Source organism: Cetorhinus maximus, chromosome 10 (genome assembly GCF_964194155.1).
Source record: "Cetorhinus maximus chromosome 10, sCetMax3.hap1.1, whole genome shotgun sequence".
Taxonomy (NCBI): Eukaryota; Metazoa; Chordata; class Chondrichthyes; order Lamniformes; family Cetorhinidae; genus Cetorhinus; species Cetorhinus maximus.
This window is the reverse complement of record NC_135888.1, coordinates 93,338,772-93,364,966: the sequence shown is the minus strand read 5'-3', so window position 1 is coordinate 93,364,966 and position 26,195 is coordinate 93,338,772. Positions and strand designations below refer to the sequence as shown.

The window sequence follows — 26,195 nt, the reverse complement described above, 5'->3', positions numbered from 1 at the left end:
ACTTCATCTAGTAGGCAGTAAAAAAAATGGCTTTGGTGTCCTAGCTATGTAATAGGACCTTGATTTGAATGTATTCATGAAGCTAGTGCCTGAGTTAGGTGGGCAACACAAGTTCCTGTTGAACCAGCAGCAGGAGTTTGGCTGCAGGGCACAAATGAGTGCAAGTCTACTACGTTGATTATAATTCCTGTACCACCTGTTTTCCGCTAAGTGGATAAAGTTAAAACCCACACTTTGAAAGGCCATTTTAAACCCGTGTGGTAATACTAGCTGGCAAAGTTTAATGATGTATCCAAAAGCCCCTGTGGTAAATATCTCATGAGCTGGCATCCTATAATTAGTTGCCAATTTTGGAATAAGTTCAAAAACGGATTGTGCATGTAACTGTCTGCCAAGCCTCTGTTGTATGGTGCAGTGCAGTGCAACTGAAGGAGTAGCTGGTTTTTGATCTGAACACAATGGAATGGAAAACAGAAGTAAATTGAGTATAAAAAGGGAGATGCTGACATGTAGTACTGAAAATGAGTAAAGAAATATCAGAAAGTATCTTGAGGTAAAAGAGTTTTCAGCAAGAGAAGAAATCAAAGGAAAAGCAGTCACATCCAACAAATGTTGGCAAGCAGAGTCATTTATGGTTTACTTTCCCAACACCATTATACATACTTAGAAACTATCTTTCATCATGATAGTGTATATTCTGTTACAGAACAGACTTAAGAAAAAATAACCATATAATAATAAAATTTAGAGCACCAAGTAGAGATACTTTTATGCTAATATTTGATAGTTTTAAAAAGAGGTTTCTGGAGCTACACTTCAACTAAAATACAAATGCTGTCAATTCATTGTGAATTTTTAGATGTAAGATTCCCACACCCTGTGAATCAGAACAGTGCATTATGGCATTCATTCCCATGTGATTTCATGCCACTTCCTCCCATTCTTTGAAAGGAAACACCAGAAATAATCAGTGCAGACCCATGCATTTATATACCTTTTCCATTTCCAAACCAAACCAAGGTCGGGACAATACATTTCAGTCAAGCTTTCTGCATAAAGGCAACAGAAAAATGGCAGCTTTAAAAGTCACTGTCTTCCTGTTTTTCATCTTGTTTCACATTCTGAAAGGTAGGAGTGTTTTATTCTTGGCTTCTTTGTGTCTTGTTGTTGGTAAAATTAATTTCTAAATGTGTTGTAAGTTAGTTCATTGACAACCTATTTTGATTAGCTACAATACTGTTTTTGTGCCTATCCACATACTTCAAAAGGTCCACAGACTACAGTTCAGTAATGTACTGATAAGAAACAAAAGGAAATGTACAGCCATCCCCACCTATGTTTTTTCAACAAGCAAACCCATGTTTATAACATTTTTTATGTTTCTTACCTCTCAAAAGTTACATTGAGAAAGGAAAACTATTAGTTTTAAATTTGTCCCGTCAAAAATATTCATTAACAACTAAGATTTTTCTTAAGTTCCCCTCAGATATTTGTGGTTTTCTGGGTTTTGTTTTGCAATTTTATTCAGGTACTTAAAAATAATGTTTTCCGTCACTGAATAGAACTGTAACAGTATGCTATTGTTTCTGTATCTTGGTGTTCTGGACATTACAGTTTCCTATTTTGTTACAAATCGGTGAATAATGTTTTTATGAGTAGTGAATATTTTCCTGTGTTTCTGCTTGAGCAGGCAAATTTTACAAAGCTCTTTTCTCTTTCAAATTAATTTTCATTTTTTTGCTTGTGAATTTGTGACTATTGAAGTGTGGGATGAATAAGCTAGGATTTTACTCTTGTTAGTTGCTCAACCATGAATCAACACCGTGTTGTAGGAACTGTAAGGAAGGAGACAAAAAGCAAGTGATCTTTAAAGAAAAAGGAAAGAAGTATCATCTATTATACCTTATTGTATCCTTAGGTCATCCTAAAGTGTTATACACACAATTAGTTACTTTTTGAAGGACAGTCACTTGTTGTGGCAGCCAATTTGTATACAGGAAGTTCCATAAATAGCAAATGAGATGAATAACCAGTTGCTACATTTTTATGGTCTTGGATGAGAAATGGATGATGACCAGAACATAGGGAAAAACACTCTGCCTTTCTTCAAATACCAAAAAGATCTTTTATACTCACCAGATCAAAAAGATGGAGCCTTGGCTAAGAGATCATCTGAATGATTCTGGCCTAGGCTTTGTGGCTTTATCTCCCTGATCTCTCAGCCAATCTAGAGCAGGCAGACTGAAAATGTGCTAAGCACTATTCCCAATCCTCATGTCTCATGGAGGGAAATTCCTGCAGGTTTACATGTGTTTGCCCATATGTAGTCAAATGCCTTATTCCCTGCCATTTGCACAGTAAAGTGCTGGTGTCCCGTGCTCACATGTGGTTGGGGGGAGCATCAGCCTAAAGGGACGAAGGGGGCCTGTGCAAGCATTTTCAAAGCATTGCTATGCATAGGTTACATTAACAAAGGTTGAGATTTAAAGATCTTGAAAGCCATTTTTATATGGGCCATCTCTTTCTCTTGACTGCTGGAGACGCTTGGGACTTGCCACTGCATGTTTCCCTTCCCAGACTGACATGATTGCCTGGCAGAGGCCTGTAAAATCCATCTCCCTTTTCATATTTGTTCTTGAGCTATGGGCCACACTGACAATACAGTATGTATTGCCCATCCCCAGTTGCCCTTGCACCAAGTCCCATTCACCTATCACCACTGTGCTTGCTGGACCATATTCGCTCCTGATCAAGCAAAATTTTGACTTTGAAATTCAAAATCACTCCATGGCCTCACCTGTCCCCATCTCTGTAATTTTCTCCAGCAGCGCAATCCTCTGAGATATTTGCTCTCATCTATTTCTGGTCTCTTGATCAGCCCTGATTTTAATAATTTCACCATTGGAAATCATGTCTTCACTTCCCTCCGTACATCTCTCTATCTCTCTACCTCACTTTCCTCCTTTAAGATACCCCTTAAAACATAGAAACATAGAAAATAGGAGCAGGAGTAGGCCATTTGGCCCTTCAAGCCTGCTCTGCCATTCATCATGATCATCCAACTCAATAGCCTGCTTCCTCTTTCTCCCCATATCCTTTGATCCCAAGAGCTATATCTAACTCCTTCTTGAAAGCATACAATGTTTTGGCCTCAACTACTCTCTGTGGTAGCGAATTCCCCTGGCTCACCACCCTCTGGGTGAAAAAAATTCTCCTCATCTCAGTCCTAAATGGTCTTCCCCATATCCTCAGACTGTGACCCCTGGTTCTGGACTCCCCCACCATCGGGAACATCCTTCCAGCATCTACTCTGTCTAGACCTGTTAGAATTTTATAGGTTTCTATGAGATCCCCCCTCATTCTTCTGAACGCCAGCGAATATAATCCTAACCAACTCAATCTCTCCTCATATGTCAGTCCCGCCAACCCAAGAATCAGTCTGGTAAACCTTCGCTGCACTCCCTCTATAGCAAGTACATCCTTCCTCAGAAAGGGAGACCAAAACTGCACACAATATACTGGGTGTGGTCTCACCAAGGCCCCGTATAATTGCAGCAAGACATCCCTGCTCCTGTGCGCGAATCCTCTCGCTATGAAGGCCAACATACCATTTGCCTTCTTTACCTCCTGCTGCACCTGCATGCTTACTTTTAGCGACTGGTGTATGAGGACACCCAGGTCTCGTTGCACATTCCCCTCTCTCAATTTATAACCATTCAGATAATAATCTGTCTTCCTGTTTTTGCTACCAAAGTGGATAACCTCACATTTATCCACATTATACTGCATCTGTCATGCATTTTCCCATTCACTCAGCTTGTCCAAATCACACTGAAGCATCTCTGCATCCTCCTCACAGCTCACCCTCCCACCCAGCTTTGTGTCATCTGCAAATTTGGAGATATTACATTTAGTTCCCTCACACAAATCATTGATATATATTGTGAATAGCTGGGGTCCCAGCACCGATCCCTGCAGTACCCCTCTAGTCACTGCCTGCTATTCGGAAAAAGACCCGTTTATTCCTACTCTTTGTTTCCTGTCTGCCAACCAGTTTTCTATCCATCTCAATACATTACCCCCAATCTCATGCACTTTAATTTTACATGCTAATCTCTTATGTGGGACTTTGTCGAAAGTCTTCTGAGAGTCCAGATAAACCACATCCACCGGCTCTCGCTCATCAACTCTACTAGTTACATCCCCAAAATATTCCAGTAGATTTGTCAAGCATGATTTCCCTTTCGTAAATCCATGCTGACTCTATCCAATTCTGCCACCGTTTTCCAAGTGCTCAGCTATTAAATCTTTTATAATGGACTCTAGAATTTTCCCCACTACCGACGTCCGGCTGAGTGGTCTATAATTCCCTGCTTTCTCTCTACCTCCCTTTTTAAAAAGCAGGGTTACATTAGCTACCCTCCAATCTGTAGGGACTGTTCCAGAGTCTATAGAATCTCGGAAGATGACCACCAATGCATTCACTCTTTCTAGGGCCACTTCCTTAAGTACTCTGGGATGTAGATTATCAGGCCCTGGGGAGTTATCGGCCTTCAATCCCATCAATTTCCCCAACATCATTTCTCTACTAATACTGATTTATTTCAGTTCCTCCCTCTCACTAAACCCTGTGTTCCCCAACATTTCTGCTATGTTATTTGTGTACTCCTTTGTGAAGACAGAACCAAAGTATGTATTTAGTTGCTCAGCCATTTCTTTGTTCCCCATTATAAATTCTCCTGTTTCTGACTGTAAGGGACCTACATTTATCGTCACCAATCTTTTTCATCTCACATACCTATAGAAACTTTTACAGTCAGTTTTTATGTTCCCTGCAAGCTTATTCTCGTACTCTATTTTCCCCTTCTTAATCAATCCCTTGGTCCTCTTTTGCTGAATTCTGGGCAGAATCTTGCCCTTGGATGGCGTGCCTTCCCCACTGGCTTGGCAGGGGGCAGCCAGCCAACCCCTGCCACTGAAATGGGGCCCGCCACCATTTTAAGTGGGCGGGTCAATTAAGGCCCGCCCAGCAGCATCCCCGACGGGAAGCGCTATGCACTTCCTGTTCCAGGAAGGGAGGCATCTGTCAAAGAGCGCACTTCTCCCTGAAGCAAAGTCCTGTCTCAGGGAGAATACTGACAGTGGAAAAAACTTTAAAAATAGGAACATTAAAAAAATTATTAATAATTATTAAAAATTATTAATTATTAACAATGTCACACAAGATGGAAAATGTTAATAAAGAACACATAAACTTTATTAATTTTTTACAAAACGGACATGAAACTTCATCCCGCCAGTGGATGAAGTTTCATGAATAATCTGGAACCCGCTGGGGCTCCTGGCCTGCCCGCCAACCTTAAGGTTGACCGGGCAGGTCTTTAATTACTTTAAATAGCCTGTCAATGGCCTCAATTGGCCATTGACAGGTCGGCGGGTGGACAGCTAATTTCGCTGTCCGCCTGCCTTCCTAAAAATTTAAAGGGACCGGGATGACATCAGGGGTTCCGCCCAATGTCATCCCATGTCATTTTCCCCTTGGCGAGCGGGCCCCGCCCCCAAATCGCCGAGGGGAAAATCCTGGCCTCTAAACTGCTCCCAATCGTCAGGTCTGTTGTTTTTTCTGACCAATTTGTATGCCTCTTCCTTGGATCTAATACTGCCTCTAACTTCCCTTGTAAGCTATGGTTCGGCCACCTTTCCTGTTTTACTTTTGCGCCAGACAGGAATAAATAATTGTTGCAGTTCACCCATGCGCTCTTTGAATGTTTGCCATTGTCTATCCACCGTCATCCCTTTAAGTAATGTTTCCCAATCCATCATAGCCAACTTGCGCTTCATACCATCGTAGTTTCCTTTATTCAGATTCAGGACCCTAGTCTCAGAATCAACAACTTCACTCTCCATCTTGATGAAGAATTCTATCATAGTATGGTTGCTTGTCCCCAAGGGGCCTCGCACAACTAGATTGCTAATTACTCCTTTCTCATTACACAATTCCCAGTCTAGGATGGCCTGTTCTCTGGATGGTTCCTCGATGTATTGGTCCAGAAAACCATCGCATATACAGTCCAGGAATTCCTCCTCTACGATATTGTTACTAATTTGATTTACCCAATCTATATGCAGATTAAAGACACCCATAATTACAGATGTTCCTTTATTGCATGCATCTCTAATTTCCTGTTTAATGCCATTCCCAACATCACCACTACAGTTTGGGGGTCTATATACAACCCTCACTAACGCTTTTTGCCCCTTATTGTTTCTCAGCTCTACACATACAGATTCCACATCATCTGAGCTAATATCTTTTCTCACTATTGCGTTAATTTCTTCTTTAACCAGCAATGTAACTACATCACCTTTTCCTTTTTGTCTGTCCTTCCTAAATACTGAATACCCCTGGATGTTCAGTTCCCATCCCTGGTCACCCAGCAGCCATGTCTCCGTAATCTCGACTATATCTTACCTGTTTACATCTATTTGCGTGGTTAATTCATCCACTTTATTGCGAATGCTCCTTGCGTTAAGACACAAAGCCTTAAGGCTTGTCTTTTTAACATTACTTGTCCCATTCCCGCTATTTTTCACTGAGGCACTGTTTGATTCTCTGCCTATCACTTTTCTTATTCCCCTTTCTGTCTTTTGTTCTTGTCTTTGATTCCCCCTCCTCTGACTCCTTGCATAGGTTCCCATGCCCTTGCCATTTTAGTTTAAACCCTCCCCAACCACTCTAGCAAATATTCCCCCTAGGACATCAGTCCTCGTCCTGCCCAGGTGTAACCCATCCAGTTTGTATTGGTTCCACCTCCCCCAGAACCGATCCCAATGTCCCTGGAATCTGAATCCCTCCCCCTCGCACCATCTCTTCAGCAACTTATTCATCCGATATATCCTGCTATTTCTACTCTGACTAGCATGTGGCACTGGTAGTAATCCTGAGATCACTACCTTTGAGGTCCTACTTTTCAACTTACTTCCTAACTCCCTATGTTCTGCTTTTAGGACCTCATTCCTTTTTTCACCTATGCCCTTTGTACCAATATGTACCACAACCACTGGCTGTTCACCCTCCCCCTTCAGAATGTCCTGTAGCTGCTCTGAAACATCCTTGACCCTAGCATCAGGGAGGCAACATACCATCCTGGAGTCTTGTTTGCCTACCAAAACCTACCCCTCTGACCTTAAGCTTTTTGTCATCTGACCTAATATCTCCAAATGTGACTTGGTATCATGTTTCATTTTAGAATGCTACTGTGAAGCACCTTTTGATGTTTAATCATGTTGAAAGTGCAATGTGAACATAGGACTGAATTTCACACTCCCCCACCAGCGGGTTTTTAGGCAGGGAAGGAGCGGGAAATTGAAGGGACAGGATTCCCTCTGGGTTCCCATCTGCCCCGACCTTGCAGCGATTTTACACTGGGGCGGGTAAGGTCTCGGACGGGGTGCCCTCCCTTGCCCCAATTGAGGCCTTTAAGTGGGCGGGAAATAGCCCTTAATTATTGGCCACTTAAGGGCCATTTCGCACCCAGTCTCATTTACCTGGTGTGGAGGAAGCCCGGAAATGAATGGGCTTAGGTATCGGTTGGGGGCAGGGGGCGCCTCCATCATAAGCACCTTTTTGACTTCAGGCATCCTCCCCTCTCCACTTAAGGTCCGATGGCATCTGGAACTCCATCCCTTCTGGCTCTCCCCCGACACCCTGATCGCCCCTTTTTGCTCTCCCACCCAGACCTTCCCTACCTTCCCTGTCCTGGGACTCCGTAAACTTACTTTGCCCTCCAGTCCTGGGACTTAGGCTCAGGCATCTTCCTGAAGCTTGTCCTCAGTCCACCGCTGCTCTTGTCACTGCAGAGACTGGAGAGCTGCCAGCCAATCAGATTGGCTGGGAGCTCTTTAAGGTGGGACTTCCTCCTGAGTGAGGGGCAGAAGGCCTGCCTGCAGCCAACTGATGCTCATTCAAGTGTGAAATGGCTGCGGGGCACTCGAGGTCGGAGTGTGTTCCCCATCGACTCTTTGGATGGCGTGAAGGGTGAACCCGCACCCAAAAAGTTCAGGCCACGAGTTTGCTGCCTATGAGAAATCTTCAATTTACATATTTAGCCTGCTGGTTATATTACTATTGCTAGAAACAGGAGAGCCCTTATAGCTGCTGCCAGAGTAAAATTAACACCAGGGGAAAGGTGAAATCCACACCACAGAGCTTGCTAGATATTTGTGGGTATCTTTCTTCAAGGTCAGTGGCAATGTGCCATTCCCTTGTTGCTAATCGCAAAATCTGGATCATAGTGACAGAATGTATGGCTCTTTCACAATCAGTGGAAGAAAAATTCAACTTATGACAGTCCATCTTTCTGGCATAAACATGTTAGAACTCTGAATTTTGTGCCATAAAATCAGAATACTACAGCACAAAGAGAGGCCATTTGAATGATCAAGTCTGTGTCGGAGTGATTTGCCATGCCTGAACTATACTGGAAGTGTGCTGGATTCCATAGTGACTCAGCAACTTTAAGTCATCCAGGATGGCTGTCTGAAAGCACTGGCACCTAAAAAATAAATGATGGTTTCCATGCAATGCCACCAGAGCATTTATTAAGACAAGGCATTAGATTTGTGAGGCATTGGCAATGATTATGAGGTGATCATTGAACACTGGAAATATATATGTAGAATGAAAACAGGCCAATATGGTGACCAATTTCAGAAAATGTCGACCAAGCAGCTGCAGGTAAGTATGGGCCCATTAGACTTACTTTAGTGTGCATGAATGGAATTGATTAACAAACTTGAAGATTATCTGCATAATAGTAACCTAGTAAATATCAGTCAACATGGCTTCAGAATGGGAACATCATGAACTGTGGGGAGCCAATGATGTGGTGTACCTAGACTCGCCAAAATCTTTTGACACAGTTATGCTCTACAGGCTACTGGTTAAGCTCAGAGTTGTTGTGATGCAGACTAAGGGCGGGATTTTCTGACCCCACCTGCCGCTGGGATCGTCCGGTCCCGCTGAAAGTCAATGGACTTTTGGCTGGCCTGCTGCACACCCCGTGTTGTGTCCCACCATGGTGGGACCGGAAAATCCCAGCCTAAGTCTTAGGAATGCATGAGAGATTGGTTGATGGTTAGAAAACAGTAAATATTTTTTTAGCTGGTTATTTTAAACTTGCTGTAATAGAATTTCCAATGTGGGCATAATCAGAAAATACTTGCCAAATGCACCTGAAATTGCACTGGGCAGGTCAGTTTAAATTTACACCAAAAACATTTGGATGATCACAAATATAAAATCTTTCACGAACCAGTTCAATCAAACAGCCTAATAAAGCATAATGGCTTATTTTATTTTTCCATTAAAAATATTCATTGTTGTATTTCAGAATAGTAACCTGTACCGCTTTTATTAAAACAGCTAAAAATGGGTCTATCACAAAAAAGAAGCAATTTTAATGAAATTGTCCAGCCTGATTAGTAACCTCATTTTAAATAATTAAAAATAAACTATCCTGAACCGTTTACTACTTTCATTGCTGTACACCAGTCAGTTTCTTAGCAAATTAAATAGTTTTTGATAAGAAAAATCTTTTAAATCTATCAGTGCCTGTGCGCCTAAGAAAATGAGTGCTATTTGAACTCAAGATCATATCAATTCACTGTAAGATGATCTTCTGAAATTGCAAAAATAGCAGGACCAACGAGAGATGGCATTCAACACCAAAGAATGCTATGCCATGTGCATTACCAGCAAAAATGATCCACCAACAGATAGCTTTAAGCTCTAATCAAATTCTCCAATAGCTAGGTACACAACCATACCTGGGGTTCATCCTAAAAACAATCGTCAATGGGGATTCCCCATTCAGTAGATAACATCCAAAGCAAACAGGGTTCTTGGATTTCTGAGGAGGAATCTTTGGTATTGCAACAAAAATATCTGAATTATAGCTTCCCAAACGTTTGTTCATCCAATCCTGCAGTATGCAAGTTGTGTATGTGATCCTTAAATAGCAAGAGATATAAATAAAATTGAAGTGATCCAAGGATTCAAGCACGATTCTGCACAAACCAGGATGGGAAATACACCAGTGTCACATCCTTGATCAAAGATTTGGAATGGGAATCACTACAGCAAAGGAGGGAGAAAATAGACTGACTGTGTTTTATAAAATATGGAATGGACGGAAACAAATACCTGGTGCCCTCTGGTAGTGACAAAACAGGAGGTAATCATTCTCAAAAACTACAAAGAACACTGGTTTCCAAGACAGTGTATCAACAATCTTTCTTTCCAAGGACAATCCCACAATGGAACAGGCTGCCAAAAGAAATAGTCACAGCCCCATCATTTGAAATCTTCACGACTCATCTTTAGATTACTTCCATTTATAACTTTTTTTGATATATCAGCTTCTACCTTCATGCCAGAGTATGTCCCAATGATTTATTTTGCTTTCTGTAAAATTTTAATTGAAAGTGAAAAACCTAGTGTCACCTGTCTCCTGGTTTGGTTTCCGTGAGAATACTTCAAGGTAATTGGCTGCTTACATTATTATTACTGGATGCCTGAATCCAGATTCAAACTGACGTTGGGACATGGGAAATCTACAGCACAGAAGTTGCTGATTCTTTGTTGACAGCTATCTTTGAGGTCAGCAGCAACATTGTTGCTTCAACATTGACTGTGAAATCCGAGCCAATATGATTTTAATGACAACTGGAGATGTCACTTTTCACTGAATCATTGACATCAAAGTATGACTTGGCTCCATAAGATTATAATATCATAAAAAGTAAGAGCAGGAGTAGGCCATTGGGCCCATTGAGCCTGCTCCATTCAATAAGACCATAGATGATCTGATTGTGGCCTTAACCTGCTTTCCTGCCTGCTACTCAAAACCCTTGAAACCCTTAGAGATAATAGATCTGTAAACCTTAACCTTGAATATATGCAATAACTTGGCTCTGGCAAAGACTATAGGGAGAAGATGAATACAAGTTTAGTAGATGGAAGAACTTATCAGTGATCAATAGAAAATTGAAGGAAGGAATACTTACTTTAAAGGAGGCTACTATAAGTGCACTGTGCTATATAATGACTGTTCACTGAAGCACTCAAAATACTCTGACAATGTAGATCGAAAGTACATACCATTCAGGTGTAATATGTATTATTTATACGAAGTAATGGAATATTAATATGGAGTGATGGTAGAGTTTCCTACTTAGTACAACTTGTGAGATCATGAAATATTAGTAATATATGCTGCCACCTCTTCTCAGACATCCTGGGCCACTTGTCTGTCACACATTTGCAGAAAAGTGGTTTCCCTCCTCTTGTACACTCGTTGCAATAATATTTCCACTGAGCCATCAGTATATCGGGGTGCTCTGCTGCTAGTAACAGAAGGGGAGGCGGTGGTGGTGGTATTGTTGCTGGACTAATAAAGCTCTGGGACCTGGATTTGAATCCGACCACAGCAGATGCATTATGATATGGGGAGGCGATGGCATAGTGGTATTGTCATTGGGCTAGTAATCCAAATACCCAGGGTAATTGCTCTGGGGACCCAGGGTCAAATCCCACCACAGCAGATGGTGAAATTTGAGTTCAATAAAAATCTGGAAGTAGAAGTCTAATGATGACCATGAAACCATTGTTGATTGTCATAAAAACCTATCTGCCCTTTAGGGAAGGAAACCAGCCAATCTTACCTGGTGTGGCCTACATGTGACTCCAGACCTACAGAGATATGGTTGACTCTTAAAAGGCCTAGCAAGCCACTCAGTTGTATCAATCCACTAAAAAGCCTGAAAGGAATGAAGCTGGATGGACCTCCTGGCATTGTCCTAGGCACCGGAATTGACAACAGCAAACTCAGCCTTGTCAAACCTGCAAAGTCCTCCTTACTAACATCTGGGAGCTAGTGCCAAAATTGGGAGAGCTTCCTCACAGACTAGTCAAGCAACAGTCTGGTATGGTTATACTCACAGAAACACACCTTGCAGACTATGTCCCAAATATCACCATCCCACTGGCAGGACAGAGGTGGTGGCACAGTGGTATACAGTCGGGGTGGGTGTTGCCCTTGGAGTCCTCAACATTGACTCCAATCCCCATGAAGTCTCATGGCATCAGATCACGTGGGTAAGGAAACCTCCTGCTGATTACTGCATAACACCGCACCTCATCAGATGAATCAGTATTCCTCCATGTGGAACATCACTTAAAGGAAACACTGAGGGTGGCAAGGGTGCAGAATTTACTCTGGGTGGGGGACTTCAATGTCCATCACCTAGAGTGGCTTGGCAGCACCACTACTGACTGAGCTGGCCGAGTTCTAAAGGACATAGCTGCTAGACTGGGTCTGCAGCAGATGGTGAGGGAACCAACAAGAGGGAAAAACATACTTGACCTTATCCTCAGTAACCTACCTGCCGCAGATGCATCTGATAATTAGAGTATTGGTAAAAGTGACCACTGCACAGTGGAGATAGAGTCCCGCCTTCACATTGAGGATACCCTCCATCATGTTGTGTGGCACTCCAATCTTGCTAAATGGGATAAATGTCGGACAGATCCAGCAACTCAAGACTGGCCAACCATGAGAGTCTAGGAAACTAGGAATCCTGCAGCAAGTAACTCACCTCCTGACTCCCCAAAGCTTGTCCACCATCTACAAGGCACAAGTCAGGAGTGTGATGGAATACTTCCCACTTGCCTAGATGAGTGCAACTCCAACAACACTCAAGCAGCTTGACAGCAACCAGGGCAAAGCAGCTCACTCAATTGGCACCCAATCCACAAACATTCACTCCCTGCACCACCGGCACACAGAGGCACCAGTATGTACCATCTCTAAGATGCACTGCAGGAACTCCACAAGCCTCCTAAGACAGCAACTCCCAAACCCACAACCACTACCATCTAGAAGGACAAGGGCAGCAGATAGATGGGATCACCACCACCTGGAAGTTCCTCTCCAAGCCACTCATCTCCTGACTTGAAAATACATCGCCCTTCCTTCACTGTCGCTCAGCCAAAATCCTGGAACTACCTCTGTAACAGCACTGTGTGTGTGCCACAGGCACTGCAGCAGTTCAAGAAGGCACCACCCTCTCAAGGGCAATTAGAGAAGGACAATAAATGCTGGCCTAGCCAGCGACACCCACATCCCATTAATGAATTAATTTTAAAAAAGATGTGAACATGGCTGCTCTTTGACAATTGTTAAGATCCTCAGCTGAGGTTACCACTGGGCAAGTCTGATCCCAGGGTGGATCCCAGCTTGACAGATCCTGACTTTTATTTATTTGTTTAGATACGTGGAGAGGGGCTACTGAAAGGAGTCACCAGAATCAGCTAATGAGCTTTTAACAAAAACATAATATTTATTAAACAAGAAAAGATGAACTATATTACAATACTCCTTCACCCACAACTATACCGTTGCAGATATACACAGATTTGTAAGGATAACACAAGTTACATGAACCATCTTATATAAAAACATCGAAACTAGGAGCAGGAGTAGGAGTAGCCCTTCGAGCCTGCTCCGCCATTCATTATAATCATGGCTGTTCATCCAACTCAATAGCCTGCTCCCGCTTTCTCCCCATACCCTTTAATCCCTTTCGCCCCAAGAGCTATATCTAACTCCTTCTTGAAAGCATACAATGTTTTGCTTTCAACTACTTTCTGTGGAACGAATTCCACAGGCTCACTACTCTCTGGGTGAAGAAATTTCTCCTCATCTCAGTCCTAAATGGTCTACCCCATATCCTCAGACTGTGACCCCTGGTTCTGGACTCCCCCACCATCGGGAACATCCTTCCTGCATCTACCCTGTCTAGTTCTGTTAGAATTTTATAGGTTTCTATGAGATCGCCCCTCATTCTTCTGAATTCCAGGGAATATAATCCTAATCGATTCAATCTCTCCTCATACGTCAGTCCCACCAGGGATCAGTCGGGTAAACCTTCGCTGCACTCTCTCTATAGCAAGTACATCCTTCCTTGGATAATGAGACCAAAACTGTACACAATATTCCAGGTGTGGTCTTACCAAGGCCCTGTACAATTGCAGCAAGACATCCCTGTTCCTGTACTCGAATCTTCTGGCTATGAAGGCCAACATACCATTTGCCTTCTTTACCGCTTGCTGCACCTGCATGCTTACCTTCAGCGACTGGTGTACAAGGACACCCAGGTCTCGTTACATATTCCCCTCTCTTATACTCTTATACTCTAATGTTCACAGTAAGTACACAGTCCATGTATATCTATGGCACCCTGTGGTCAGACACATCACACTTTGAAACCAAGTGACAGATGCCACCTCAACTAGATGCTATGGATCTCTCCTCAACTCCCCCGAGACGCTTGACACACCATGAGCCAACCTGTCTCACTGAACTCTGTCTTTCACATGAGGGTTTCCAATCTCCACTCTCCAATAAATCACCTTGGAGTCTTCTCCCAAACTGACGCTTTCTCTCATATGCCTTCCGCAAGGGTTCATTTCCAGTATTTCGAACTCTCCTTCCAAGGTTCCTTTTCCCTGGGTCACCATGTGCATTCAAGCTGTCTTCCACACACTCTCTCTCACCGACTCAGCTGTCAACAGTACACGACTGCTTCACATGCCCATAGCAAAGAGTTACAGACCTTCAGCCTCTTTTTGGACCTTCTTGCCTCTTGCAAGCTGTTCTCACTTTAAATCTGCTTTCTGTCTCCTTAAATCTGAAACATGGAGCCTTTCTCTCTGCCCCACACTCTTAACTTCATTAACAGGACCTTTTCCAGGCTCCTGTCCTTCCTTTGACTAGAAGGTCTGCTTGGGACTTTCTCTTGTTCCACTCCCCTGGATTTTGGGGTCTTTTCTTCAGCTTAGAACTTGCTATCTGTCCCTTTTGCTCCAGTTTCTTTCTGGCAGCTACTTTCAGCCAATTTTAGCTTGAGGCTGACTATCTGTCCTTTCTAGGCTGCTTCTGCCTGGCAACTGTCTTCAAATTTGAACTCAAAACTGCTGCTTCTTTAGTTTTTCTGTATGTATCTGTGGGAGGGACCTGCCTCTCTGGACCCCTGTTGCTAGGCAGCAGCCCAGTTTCACTTCTCTTGTTTGTTTAACTGAGGTGCCACAGTCATAAAACTCTCATTAGAAATGCAGGCACTTTGAAAAGTGAAACTTATCCTCAATTTGATCTTTCTTAGCACACAGATAAAGAAATGCAAATCAAACTTAAACATTAAAGCTAAAACTCATTCCTAACACTGACAAATACAAATATAACTTACTTAAACTATCTCTCTTTTCTAACACAATGCTGTTGTACGATTGTCCTTTGTTAAAATAAACTTTTCCAGGCCTTAATGGCCTCCAGCAACATGTTCTGTCTTAACAAGGGGTGAATGTTAATTCACCAGGCCTGGTGGGTTGGGGTCAGGTGAGAAGTAAAATTTTTTTAAATTCTCAAATTTGATCCCAACCTGTCTCAATCCACTTATTTCCAGGTTTAATGGAGGCAAGATGGGGGCTGACTATTTATATGATATAATGAAGCTGCGAGCCGCACATTTATCTTTCCCCACAGCACTGGCTGGCTGGTTTTCCAGGCACCAAGAAACATAGCAGCTCAATGGAGTCAAGGACAACTTCGGGAAAATGGTAAATGCTTGTAGCACTGCTTGTGGGCCAGGAGAGCAGGAATGCTTTCCCCTGGCCCCACTATAAGCTTACCTGCTTTCCTGGGATTGGGATCCTGACCATCAGAATCTCTCCCATCCAGAGAATCACATCCTTCTCCTCCTCAATTGGAGACACCTTGCTCCTCAGAATTGGACAAACCTCAAGGTAGGAGATCAAACAAACCTCCGACAATGCTTCTACAAGCAGCTGTAACATGTAGCTGTGGCTTGCTCCAAAATGCTTCATGCCCAACCGGAAGCTAAGCCTTTCAAGCAAAACTCCACAGTGTGAGGGGAAAGCTGAACTTCTACAACTGTCCCTCCCTCGTCCCTGACTCAGAAAACCCACCTGTGCGGTTTCTAGGTCTGCGTCTGAAGAGACTGAAGAAGAACACTTGTGAAAGACATAGGGCGGAACTTTATGGTCCCCCGTCAGTGGGATTAAAGGCATGGGCTCATAAAATGTAGCGTGAGTCTTGCCTGATGCCTACCCACCCCCAACCTGTCTGCAATTTTACAGGGGTTGCAGGATGCGTTGGAGGTTTCGGGCAACTTGCCTGCCCTTGGGCCTAGTGTGACGCTTAAGTGGCCAATTAATGGTTGCTCAAGTGCCTCATTCTGCCCCTGCCGCTATTTTACCCACAATAAGGGAAAGACCTACACCAAGCTGGTAGCCTGGCAGTTTTAGCTGCATGAGCTAGTGATAGGCAAGGGGTCCTCCTTTGGGGGTCCTTGTGCCCATTGAAAGCAACCCCCCACCCATCCAATATCAAAACCCTGCCCTTTGGCCTCTCAAACCTGGCCCCCCCAGCTCCTTCATCCCCCTCGCTGGGGTCTGCCAGCCAGGCCACTACCTCCACGAAAGCAAAATACTGCGCATGCCGGAAATCTGAAGAAGAGTCATAAGGTCTCAAAATGTTAACTCAGTTTCTCTCTCCATAGATGCTGCCAGACCTGCTGAGTTTTTCCAGCATTTTCTGTTTTTATTTCAGGCCCCTGCCAACAGTCTGGCTCCCATAACCTCTTCTTTGGGGACTGGCTACAGTACCAGCAGTGGCCACCATTCAAGCTGGCACTGCTGGAACTGCAGAGCTGCTGGTCATCTGATTGGAAGTCTCGCCTTTAGCCAATTAATGCCCCGCTGAATGTTAAAATGGCTGTATGGCAGGCGACTCTTTAGGTGGCGGAATGGGAAACAACCATCCAAAAATCTTGCCTTTGGGACAAAACGTTCTGCCACTCCTGCCCCGACCAGTGGGTTTAAAGGCAGGGGGCTCATAAAATGCAGTGCGTGGCCTGCCTGCTGCCTACCTGCCCATCTCTGACCTGTCTCTCATTTATGGGAGGTGGTGCTGGCGTCAGGCGGCCCATATGCCCTTTGGCCTTTTGAGGCCCTTAAGAGGTCAATTAGTCACCACTTAAGGGTGTCATCCACCCCGCCGCTATTTTATCTGCATCAGGTGAGGCCCACACCAATGATATAGCTCAACAGCTTTAATTGTGTGGGCTGGTGTTGGGCAATGGTGGGGAGCCTCCTGTGCCTATCAGAGGCATAACCCAAATTCATAAACCCCCTTTAAACCTCCTCTTAGCCTTTCAAACCCAGCCCCTAACCACCTCAATCCCCTCGTTGGGGCCTGCAAGCCAGGCCTCACTGATACCCAAGACTTACCTTCATTCTGGCTTCCATAACCTCCTCTTCTTCGGGGACTGGCTGTAGTCCTGGAAGTAGCCACTGCTTGAACTTGGTGCTGCTGGGGCTGCAGAGCTGCCAGCCAGCTGGTTGGTTGGCAGCTCTCAACAGTGGGACTTCCTCCCCTGATGGAGACGAAAGTCTCACCGTTAGCCAATTTATGCCCTGCCGAACATTAAATGGCTGCAGTACAGCCAGTGTTGGTGGGGATGCATTCCCTGCAAATTCTGCCCTTGGATGTTCAGTTTAGGTCACAGTTAAGCTAACTTAACGGCGTTGGACAGTACCATCTGTAATGATTGTAGGTACAACATTTTGTACTGCCTTTAGGGGGAACGTGATTGAATTGACGAATAAGCCCTAAGAGAGGGTAATCTTAGGGGCCGTGCTTTCTAGTCGTGGACCTGGTTCAAACATATAGCTTCTAAACGAGCTCTGTAATAAAGTTAAAAGTAAAATACTATGGATGCTGGAAACCTGAAACAAAAAGAGAAATGCTGGCAAAACTCAGCAGGTCTAATAGCATCTGGGGTGAGAAAGACAGAGTTAACATTTCGAGTCCATATGACTCGTATGTAATAAAGTTATCTGTTTCAAGTAAGAAACCTGTCTGGTGCCTCAAGTTCATTCCATTTGGCGATGAGTATAAATAGCTCCAATACTGCACTTCACCTTGTGAATGTGAGTACACCAATTCTTAAGGAAACAAAGAAAAGTATACTCACCAGTCATGCCACTTTTCAGCAGAATTGACCCTTATGACTCGTCCATGGAAAACTGGAGCCAGTACATGGAGCACCTAGGTGTCTATTTTGTGGCAAATGAAATGACAGCGAAGGAGAAGCAGAAAGCAATTCTTTTAATTCTCTGTGGTAGCAAGGCATAGAACCTCATCTGCAGTCTGACGGCCCTGAACGCACCCAATTCTAAATCTTTTAACGAGACCTTGTAGACCTTGTGAAGATGCATTTTCAGCCGAAACAATGGGTAATTATGCAGATTCAAGTTTAACTCCATGATGCCGGTCTTCAGTTAGGGCAGGAACCTACTGCCAGGCGTGGCGCAAAAACCAGAGACAGTGAGAAGCGGGAGACAGTCTCTGTGGCTCGAAAAATGAAAAGGCATAGTGGAAGCATCTCAGCAGCAATTCAGAAATCAATCTGTTACAGATGTGGGGGCAACAATGAAACTGAAACCTGCAGATTTAAGGAGGCAGAATGCCATTACTGCCACAAAAAAGGGCATGTAATAAAGCAATGTAGGGCAAAATCAAGACAGCCAATCAGACAGCAGACCAAGATAATTGAAGTGCATAATTTAACAGAACCTGAAGCTGCCCATACTGATATCTATTCCCTATACAATGTCAAAGCAGTAGAAACTGAACCAATGACTGTCACCCTTCAAGTGAACGGGAAGCCTCTAGTCATGGAGGTAGACACAGGAACTTCGATCACAGTGGTGGTAGAACACACATTTAAATACCTAAATGAAGGTACCCAGCCACTGAATCTGGAGCAAATCACAGCTCAATTGAAGACATACGTTGGAGAGTCAATACAGTTAAAGGGCATCGCTACAGTACCTGTGTCCTTTAGGCAACAGGCAGCCCAGCTTCCAGTAACAGGTAAAGGACCTAGTCTTCTGGGCTGCGATTGGTTACAAAAAATTAAGCTCAACTGGTAGGAAATATTTCAAGTGAGAACAGGAGGAATGCGTGGCCTGTTAAGGAAATACGACAGTGTATTTCATGAAGAATTGGGAAAGATAAAAGGCTTACAAGCAAAAATATATGTATATTCAGAGGCGACACATCAGTTCTTTAAGGCTAGACCTGTGCCTTAGGCACTAAAGGAGAAGGTGAATGCAGAATCGTGCCACTTAGAGAAGCTAGGCATCATCCAGCCAGTCCAATTTTCAGAATAGACAGCGCCCATTGTCCCGGTGATGAAACCAGATCAAACTATTTGCATTTGCGCAGACTACAAATTGACTGTGAACAAGGCTGCTAAACTAGATAAATATCCTATCCCAAGGATAGAAGATCTGTACCCTAAACTAGCTGGAGGAAACTGGACCAAACTGGACATGAGCCATGCATACCAACAGCTTGAGCTGGACAGCACGTCTAGAGGTTATGTAAACATTAGCTCGCACAAGGGCCTGTACCAGTATACACGCCTACCCTTTGGGTGTATCATCTGCTTGTGCAATCTTCCAAAGGACCATGGGAAGCCTATTGCAAGGACTTCCCTGAGTAGTAGTATACCTAGATGATGTCCTGATCATAAGGTCAACAGAAGCTGAACATTTGGCCAACCTAGAAGAGGTTTTAAGAAGATTTTTGGAAGCAGGTGCACAATTGAAGAATGAGAAATGTACATTCCAAGTGACAGAATCACTTACCTGGGTCACTGAGTGGATGTCAAGGGGTTGCATCTAGTAGAGGAGAAAGTCAGGGCAATCAAAGGGGCTCTTGTGTCACTGAACTCAAGTCTTTTTTGGGCATGATAAATTATTGTAGTTGCTTCTTGCCAAACTTGTCAACAGTATTAGCATCTTTTCACTTATTATTGAAAAAGAACGATTGTTGGTTATGGAATGCGCAACAAGAAGAAACCTTCGTAAAAGTAAAGAAGCTATTACACTCATCATGTCTACTAGTACACTATGACCCATCAAAAGAATTAATATTAGCCTGTGATGCACCTCCTTACCAGGTGGGAGCTGTGTTGTCACACAGGATGGGAGCTGGTTCCGAAAGGCCAGTGGGCTATATCTCCAGAACCCTCTCTGCAGCCAAGAAGGGTAATTCACAACTTGAAAAGGAGGGCTTATCAGTAATATTTGGAGTGAAGAAATTCCATCAATACCTGCATGGGTGACATTTCACCATAGTCGAGCCACAAGCCACTAATAGGTTTATTTAGTAAGAATAAAGTCATTCCGCTGATAACCTCAGCAAGAATTCATTGTCGGTTTTGATATTATCTGCGTATGAGTATACCTTTATGCACTGTCCTGGCGTGCATATTGCAAATACAGATGTACACAGTTGTCTTCTGTTACCAAATAGCATTGTACATGCTCCAGTGCCACAAGAAGTTGTGCTTGTGCTGAATTTCTTGGACTCTTCATCGGTCTGTGCAAAGCAAATAAGGAATTGGACAAACTGGGATCTAATTTTGCCAAAAGTCCAAGACCAGGTATTGCAAGGATGGTTGAATTCACCAGTGTTTGAAGGGATAAGACCATTCCCCGTAAAACAGAGTTGAGTTGTTAGGATGGAATCTTGTTGTGGAGATCAAGAGTTGTCGTCCTTTCACAAGGAAGAGAACCACTCTTCACAGAGCTTCACAGTGCACATCTAGGCATATCGAAGATGAAGATGCTTGCGTGAAGCTATGTCTGGTGGCCAGGCATAGACAGTGACATTGAAAGCATGGTCAAGCACTGTTTTCAGTGTCAGCAACAACAAAATTTGCCCGTTTCAGCTCCACTTCATCCGTGGGAGTGGCCTGGTCGACCTTGGATTAGATTACATATAGATTATGTAGGTACATTTTTATGTACCATGTTTTTATTGATCATGGAAGTGCATTCTAAGTGGTTGAATTTGTACGAAGTTAGATCACCGACATTGTGTGCAACTATTAAAAAGCTGTGTCAATGTTTTAGTATACGCGGCCTACCAGAAGTCATTGTTTCGGATAACGGTACTGTCTTCACTAATGCAGAATTTCAGAGATTCATGAGTTTAAATAGAATTAAACATATTAAAACAGCACCATATCATCTCTTGTCCAATGGGTTAGCTGAACGAGCAGTGCAAACTTTGAAATCAGGAATGAAGAAGTTATCCAAAGGTGCTTTAGAAACTCGGCTTTCACGTTTTCTTCTCAATTATCGAATGGCTCCTCATACAACTACGGGTTCAACACCGTCTGAATCACTGATGAAATGCCACCTTCATACAAGGTTAAGTCTGGTGTTTCCAAACTTAGAGGGGAAGGTAGAGAAGGACCAGAGTAGTCAGAAATTGAATCACAATATTCATAGCAAAGCCAAAGATTTATTGTGGGAGATATAATTTTCTTGCGGAATTTTGGAAATGGTCCTAGTTGGGTTACTGGTATAATTGTCTCTGAAACTGGACCTTTGTCATTCCAAGTGGAAGTGGAAAACCGGATTGTTTGAAAAGATATGGATTATCTAAGGAAGAGAGAGACATTCCAACAACCAGCTATTCTGCTTGTAATTGATGTCAATTCTTTAATCCCTGAGGTGCCAGATTGACTGGAATAGACATACCTGGTGTCTCTGTTGAATTACCTAATCCTGAACTGCCATTGTCTGAGGATGTCCCTGATGTTGCAGTTCCTGACCATGTCAATCCAGTGGGAAAATCTCAAGTGGTAGAGGTACGCCGCTCTAATCGAATTAGAAAACCACCCCTGAGTCTTAATCTTTAATTGCATGATCTTTGTATAAATGTGTTTGTTATGGATCAAAATATTCTTTGTAAAAAGGAAATGTAAAAAAATCTAAAGGGCGAGGAAATGTAGTGATTCCGACTGCCTTCGGGGGTCACGTGATTGTACTGACGAATGAGTCTCAAGCGCAGGTAATCTTAGGGGCAGAGCTTTCTAGTCATCAACCTGGTTTAAGCCTGTAGCTTCTAAATGAGCTCTGTAATAAAGTTTTCTTTTTCAACTAAGAAACCTGTCCAGTACATCAAGTTCATTACACCATCATATCTCTAAAGACAAGCAGCTCAGAATGCTGATGGGAGTGGTTAAACTTTTAAAAGCAAGAGAATATCTAGCACAAAATTCTAACTTTAGAACATACATATTGTCATCAAAATAATTTAACAAAAAAATTTATTATGCATTCTACTCTTGGATATCATATGGTTTGTTTATCACAGTATACATAGCCTTGGATTACTTACAGACATTCTTCCTTCTATTTTCTTTAGTTTCTTTGTGAAAAATTAACCCAATGTTAAATGTCAGATTTCGTCTTATGTTATCCAGTTGTTGCCTTCCTCTAGTAGCCTACACCAGCCATGCTTAAAGGCTACATGAGTGAGAAATAGGGGAACAACATTGGACTGCTGACATTAATACCCTCAGTCACAGCTCTACGCTGCAAGTGAAGATTCAATGAACTTAATCTTTATATCATTAAAAGTTCCACTTACAAAGCCTTTCAAATGCATCTACAGTACCAGCACTGAGAAATTGTGGTACCCTTTTGAACTCTTTTGAATAAATACATATATTCAATTTACACAACCCTAGTACTTATCCCAGACAATCCATGTCACGCTACAAGTGGAACTTGTTTTCATATACCCTCAAAGCAATGTATTTAACACTGCATTATAATTAAATACATTTTTGTAAGAAATTTTCAACACTAAAGAAAAAGACTGACTATTGTATTTTAACAAAAGAAGTAACAATTGAATCCTCTGGGTACTTGGCTTCTTTTGTATTTGCAATGCACTTAATGCTTAGCCCTACCCAAGATGGAAAGTAGCAGTGCTAAATATAGTAAAGAACAATGAAAGAAAACAGCACAGTACAGTCTTTAACATGTTGGCATGCCTATTCAGTGGTAAGATTTTATTCACCAGAAAGCATTTAGTAGCACAGCACCTAGCTTTACTTAGAAAACATGGAAAGATTATTTCATTTACCTCGTGCAGAATTTTCAGATAGAGAGCTGGGAAAGAATAAATCAATGTGACATAATAAGGATTCCAGTGGTAAACTTGTGATCAAGGACCTGCTAACACGTTGCCTTGTTTCTGTACGTTAGCTACATTATCGGCATGGCGTTCAGCACTTCATGCATAAATAACATTATGCAATAGCCCGAAAGTGCCCATGGCACTCACAAGAGGAGTTTCGTCATAAAGGGGTAGGAGAAATGGAATAAGGTTCTGGCTAGTCGTATTTAGCTATGTTTCAGCAGCTTGTTTACATAGCCTAGAAACTTTTTTAAAAGCACTAAATGGATATGCCACTAGATGGGGGATTCTACCACAGAATAGAGACTGACACTGCACATTAAAATAAGCCAAACAAAGAATTATGCCAGTTTGAAGAAATTATTCTAACAGATGAATTTATAACCACCAGAATCATTGAATGTGTCCACCAAGCATTTATGCCATCAACTTAAGTTCATCTCGCACTCCTTACCACCACTGCCCCCTTCCTCGCCCCCTCCCATCAAGTCATGCAATCTCCTGAGAGAGTTGGGGGAAAAAAAAGCTTTGGACAGTTTAGGAAAATAAAACTCTGGAAATCCCTGACCAAGCCCCATAGGCAATGAAGAAAGGTCTGGAAAATCACAGTAACTTATGCCATTATCCTATGAACCTTCTAGAACTGGAGATGTCTCCCGCTCAAAGGGACATGTTCAGTTCTCCTTTGAACACTTGTAGTGAATCTGCAGTCACCACCTGCACTGCCATCTAACCTAATTCTATGGGTAGAAATTTTCGCTCGGTGAGCTGGCATGCGCACGACCTGCTCGAGCGTGAAATGATGTGCATTGATGTTGGCCGACGTCAACACGCAGTCGCGCGATAGTCCAGTCGGCAGGTGTGTGCCAGAGCCAGCAGCGCACCCGCCGACAATTGAAAGACTCGTTAAGGACATTAAGTAATCAATTATATTAAAATTTTCGCTGCCCGTCCAAGCTAACGGTTGGCGGGCAGGGCGAAAAGGCCAAGTGGCCTTTGCGTTTGTTTGGAAACCTCATCCGCGGGTGGGATGAGGTTTCCAAAATCAAATAAAAATAAAATAAAAACTTAAATCTTTCATTAATAACATGTCCCTGCTCATGTGACAGAGTCACATGAGGGGACGTGTTTCATTACATTTTTATTTATTTTTATTATTTTTTTTCCATATCTCTTCATCTCCCTGAGGCAGCTCTGTGCCTCAGGGAGATTATGGAGCGCTATTTTAAGCAGGTGGACCAATTAAGGCCCACCCAACGTAAGACGTGAGCTGTAGCGCTCAGCGCTACCTGTGTGGACTGGGGGAGGAGAGAGAGTCGGGGCCAGCACTCTTCCATGCAGCTCTGTGCCTCAGGGAGATTGAATCGCGACTGAAAATATTAAATAGAATGGATTAAAAATGTATTTAAACATGTCCCCTCATGTGATTGTGTCACATGAGATGGGACATGTTTTTACATTTAGGAAAATTTTAAAATTAAATTAATAAAAACTTTAGGAAACCTCATCCCGCTCGTGGATGAGGTTTCCTTAAACATGTGAAGGCCACTTGGCCTTTTTGCCTGCCCGTCAATCTTAAGGTTGGACGGGCAGCATTAACAATTGCATTAATCACTTCCTCAATGGCCTTAATGGGCTGTTTAAATATCGGTGAGCACGCATCAGACTCCGGCGCGCACCCGCCGAACGAAACATCGCGATGATGTCGGGATGCAGACCCAACGTCATCACGTGTTGTTTTACGCGTCGGCATGTTGGGTCTGCCCCCTCACACCAACTGAAAAATCCTGCTCTTTATGTTTCACCCTCCAAAGCTACCAAAATCCCGTTTGAGTGGAAGCAACTGATGATTTAAATGGCCAGCTGCCTCCATGAAACGTGCATACACAAAATATGCCTCGTCCCCATTCCCACCCCACAAAAATGGGAATTGCCACATTTGGAGGCAATTAGGATTTTCAGCCACTTCTGCTATTTTTGCCATGGTGGAGAACTTCTCCATCATGGCAAAAATCTGGACCATCATTTGCAAACAAGTGGATCTTTCCCCAATGCCATTATTGCGATTGTTAATATATGTGCTGAAAATTAATGGTCCTAATATTAATTCATGTTGGATTCTACCTGTGACTGACCCCCGAGTGTAGCAACTACCTTTAGTACAGTTTGCCGCCTGCTCAAATGCAACCAATTCTTACTCCAGTTTAATAGCTGCCCATCAATTCCACAGGCTGAAATCTTGCTAAGCAACGAAGTAACCTCCAATGTGGTGCCTTTTCAAAGTACAGATGCACTGAGCGAATTTTCATTCTGTGAGCACAATGGGTGATGTTACCCAGCTAATGGCACCAATGACAGGCTGAACCATTTTCTTGGATGGGCCTCCTTACAATAATATAGGCAAGCTGCCAGCACTAAACATACAACTACTGCAGGCACTGCATGATGTAGAGGATGGGATGGGGGGTGGGCAGTGGGGGTTGGTAGTGATGGCTGGTGGTGTGGTGGTGGGGTGGAGGGGGGAGGGGTGGTGTTGTGTAGAATATGGTAGATCTGCTCTGGAGCCAAGTCCAAAGTGAGTCATTAAAGGGAGGAGATAATACTGGCAAGTTAGCATGGCGTGGAGGGACTGGCAGCATGTGAGAGGATTTGTGGAGCCAAAGCATTCATTCTCCTCCTGGTCCCACAACAATGAGTGGCACAATTTTTTCTTTGATTGTGGGTGGAGGGAAGAGGTAGGCAGGGGTAATGGTGTGTAAGTTGGAGATTCCAAGCAACCCACAGCAGGCTCTTCAAGGCCCCTTGGTTTTACCATTCAACACTCATGCATTTCACTAGTGGAAGACCAAAGTTTTACCAACATTCTACATTCAGCATAAGACTCCAATTTAAATATTTTTGAGGAGCTCATATTGCCTCACGTTTCATTCATGCGAAACAACAGGAAAATAATCAGGCTCCCTCCTCCACTATGTCAAATGGGTTCCCTCAACCACAAGTGTTGTGATGTCTGCTGCAAGTCCTTCCATGTCCTGCCCTGCCAGT

At 43.2% G+C, this 26,195-nt stretch overlaps 1 protein-coding gene across 1 annotated transcript in view; it reads left to right on the top strand.

The window, feature by feature from the left end:
* Positions 1-952: 952 nt before the first annotated feature.
* The window catches only part of LOC144685839 (uncharacterized), a 52,879-nt gene continuing 27,636 nt past the window's right edge, over positions 953-26,195 (top strand). Inside the window, exon 1 of the mRNA XM_078550783.1 lies at positions 953-1,128. Within this exon, the coding sequence (XP_078406909.1) occupies positions 981-1,128 (148 nt within the window). The 5' untranslated portion in view covers positions 953-980. The remainder of the gene's footprint in view (positions 1,129-26,195) is intronic.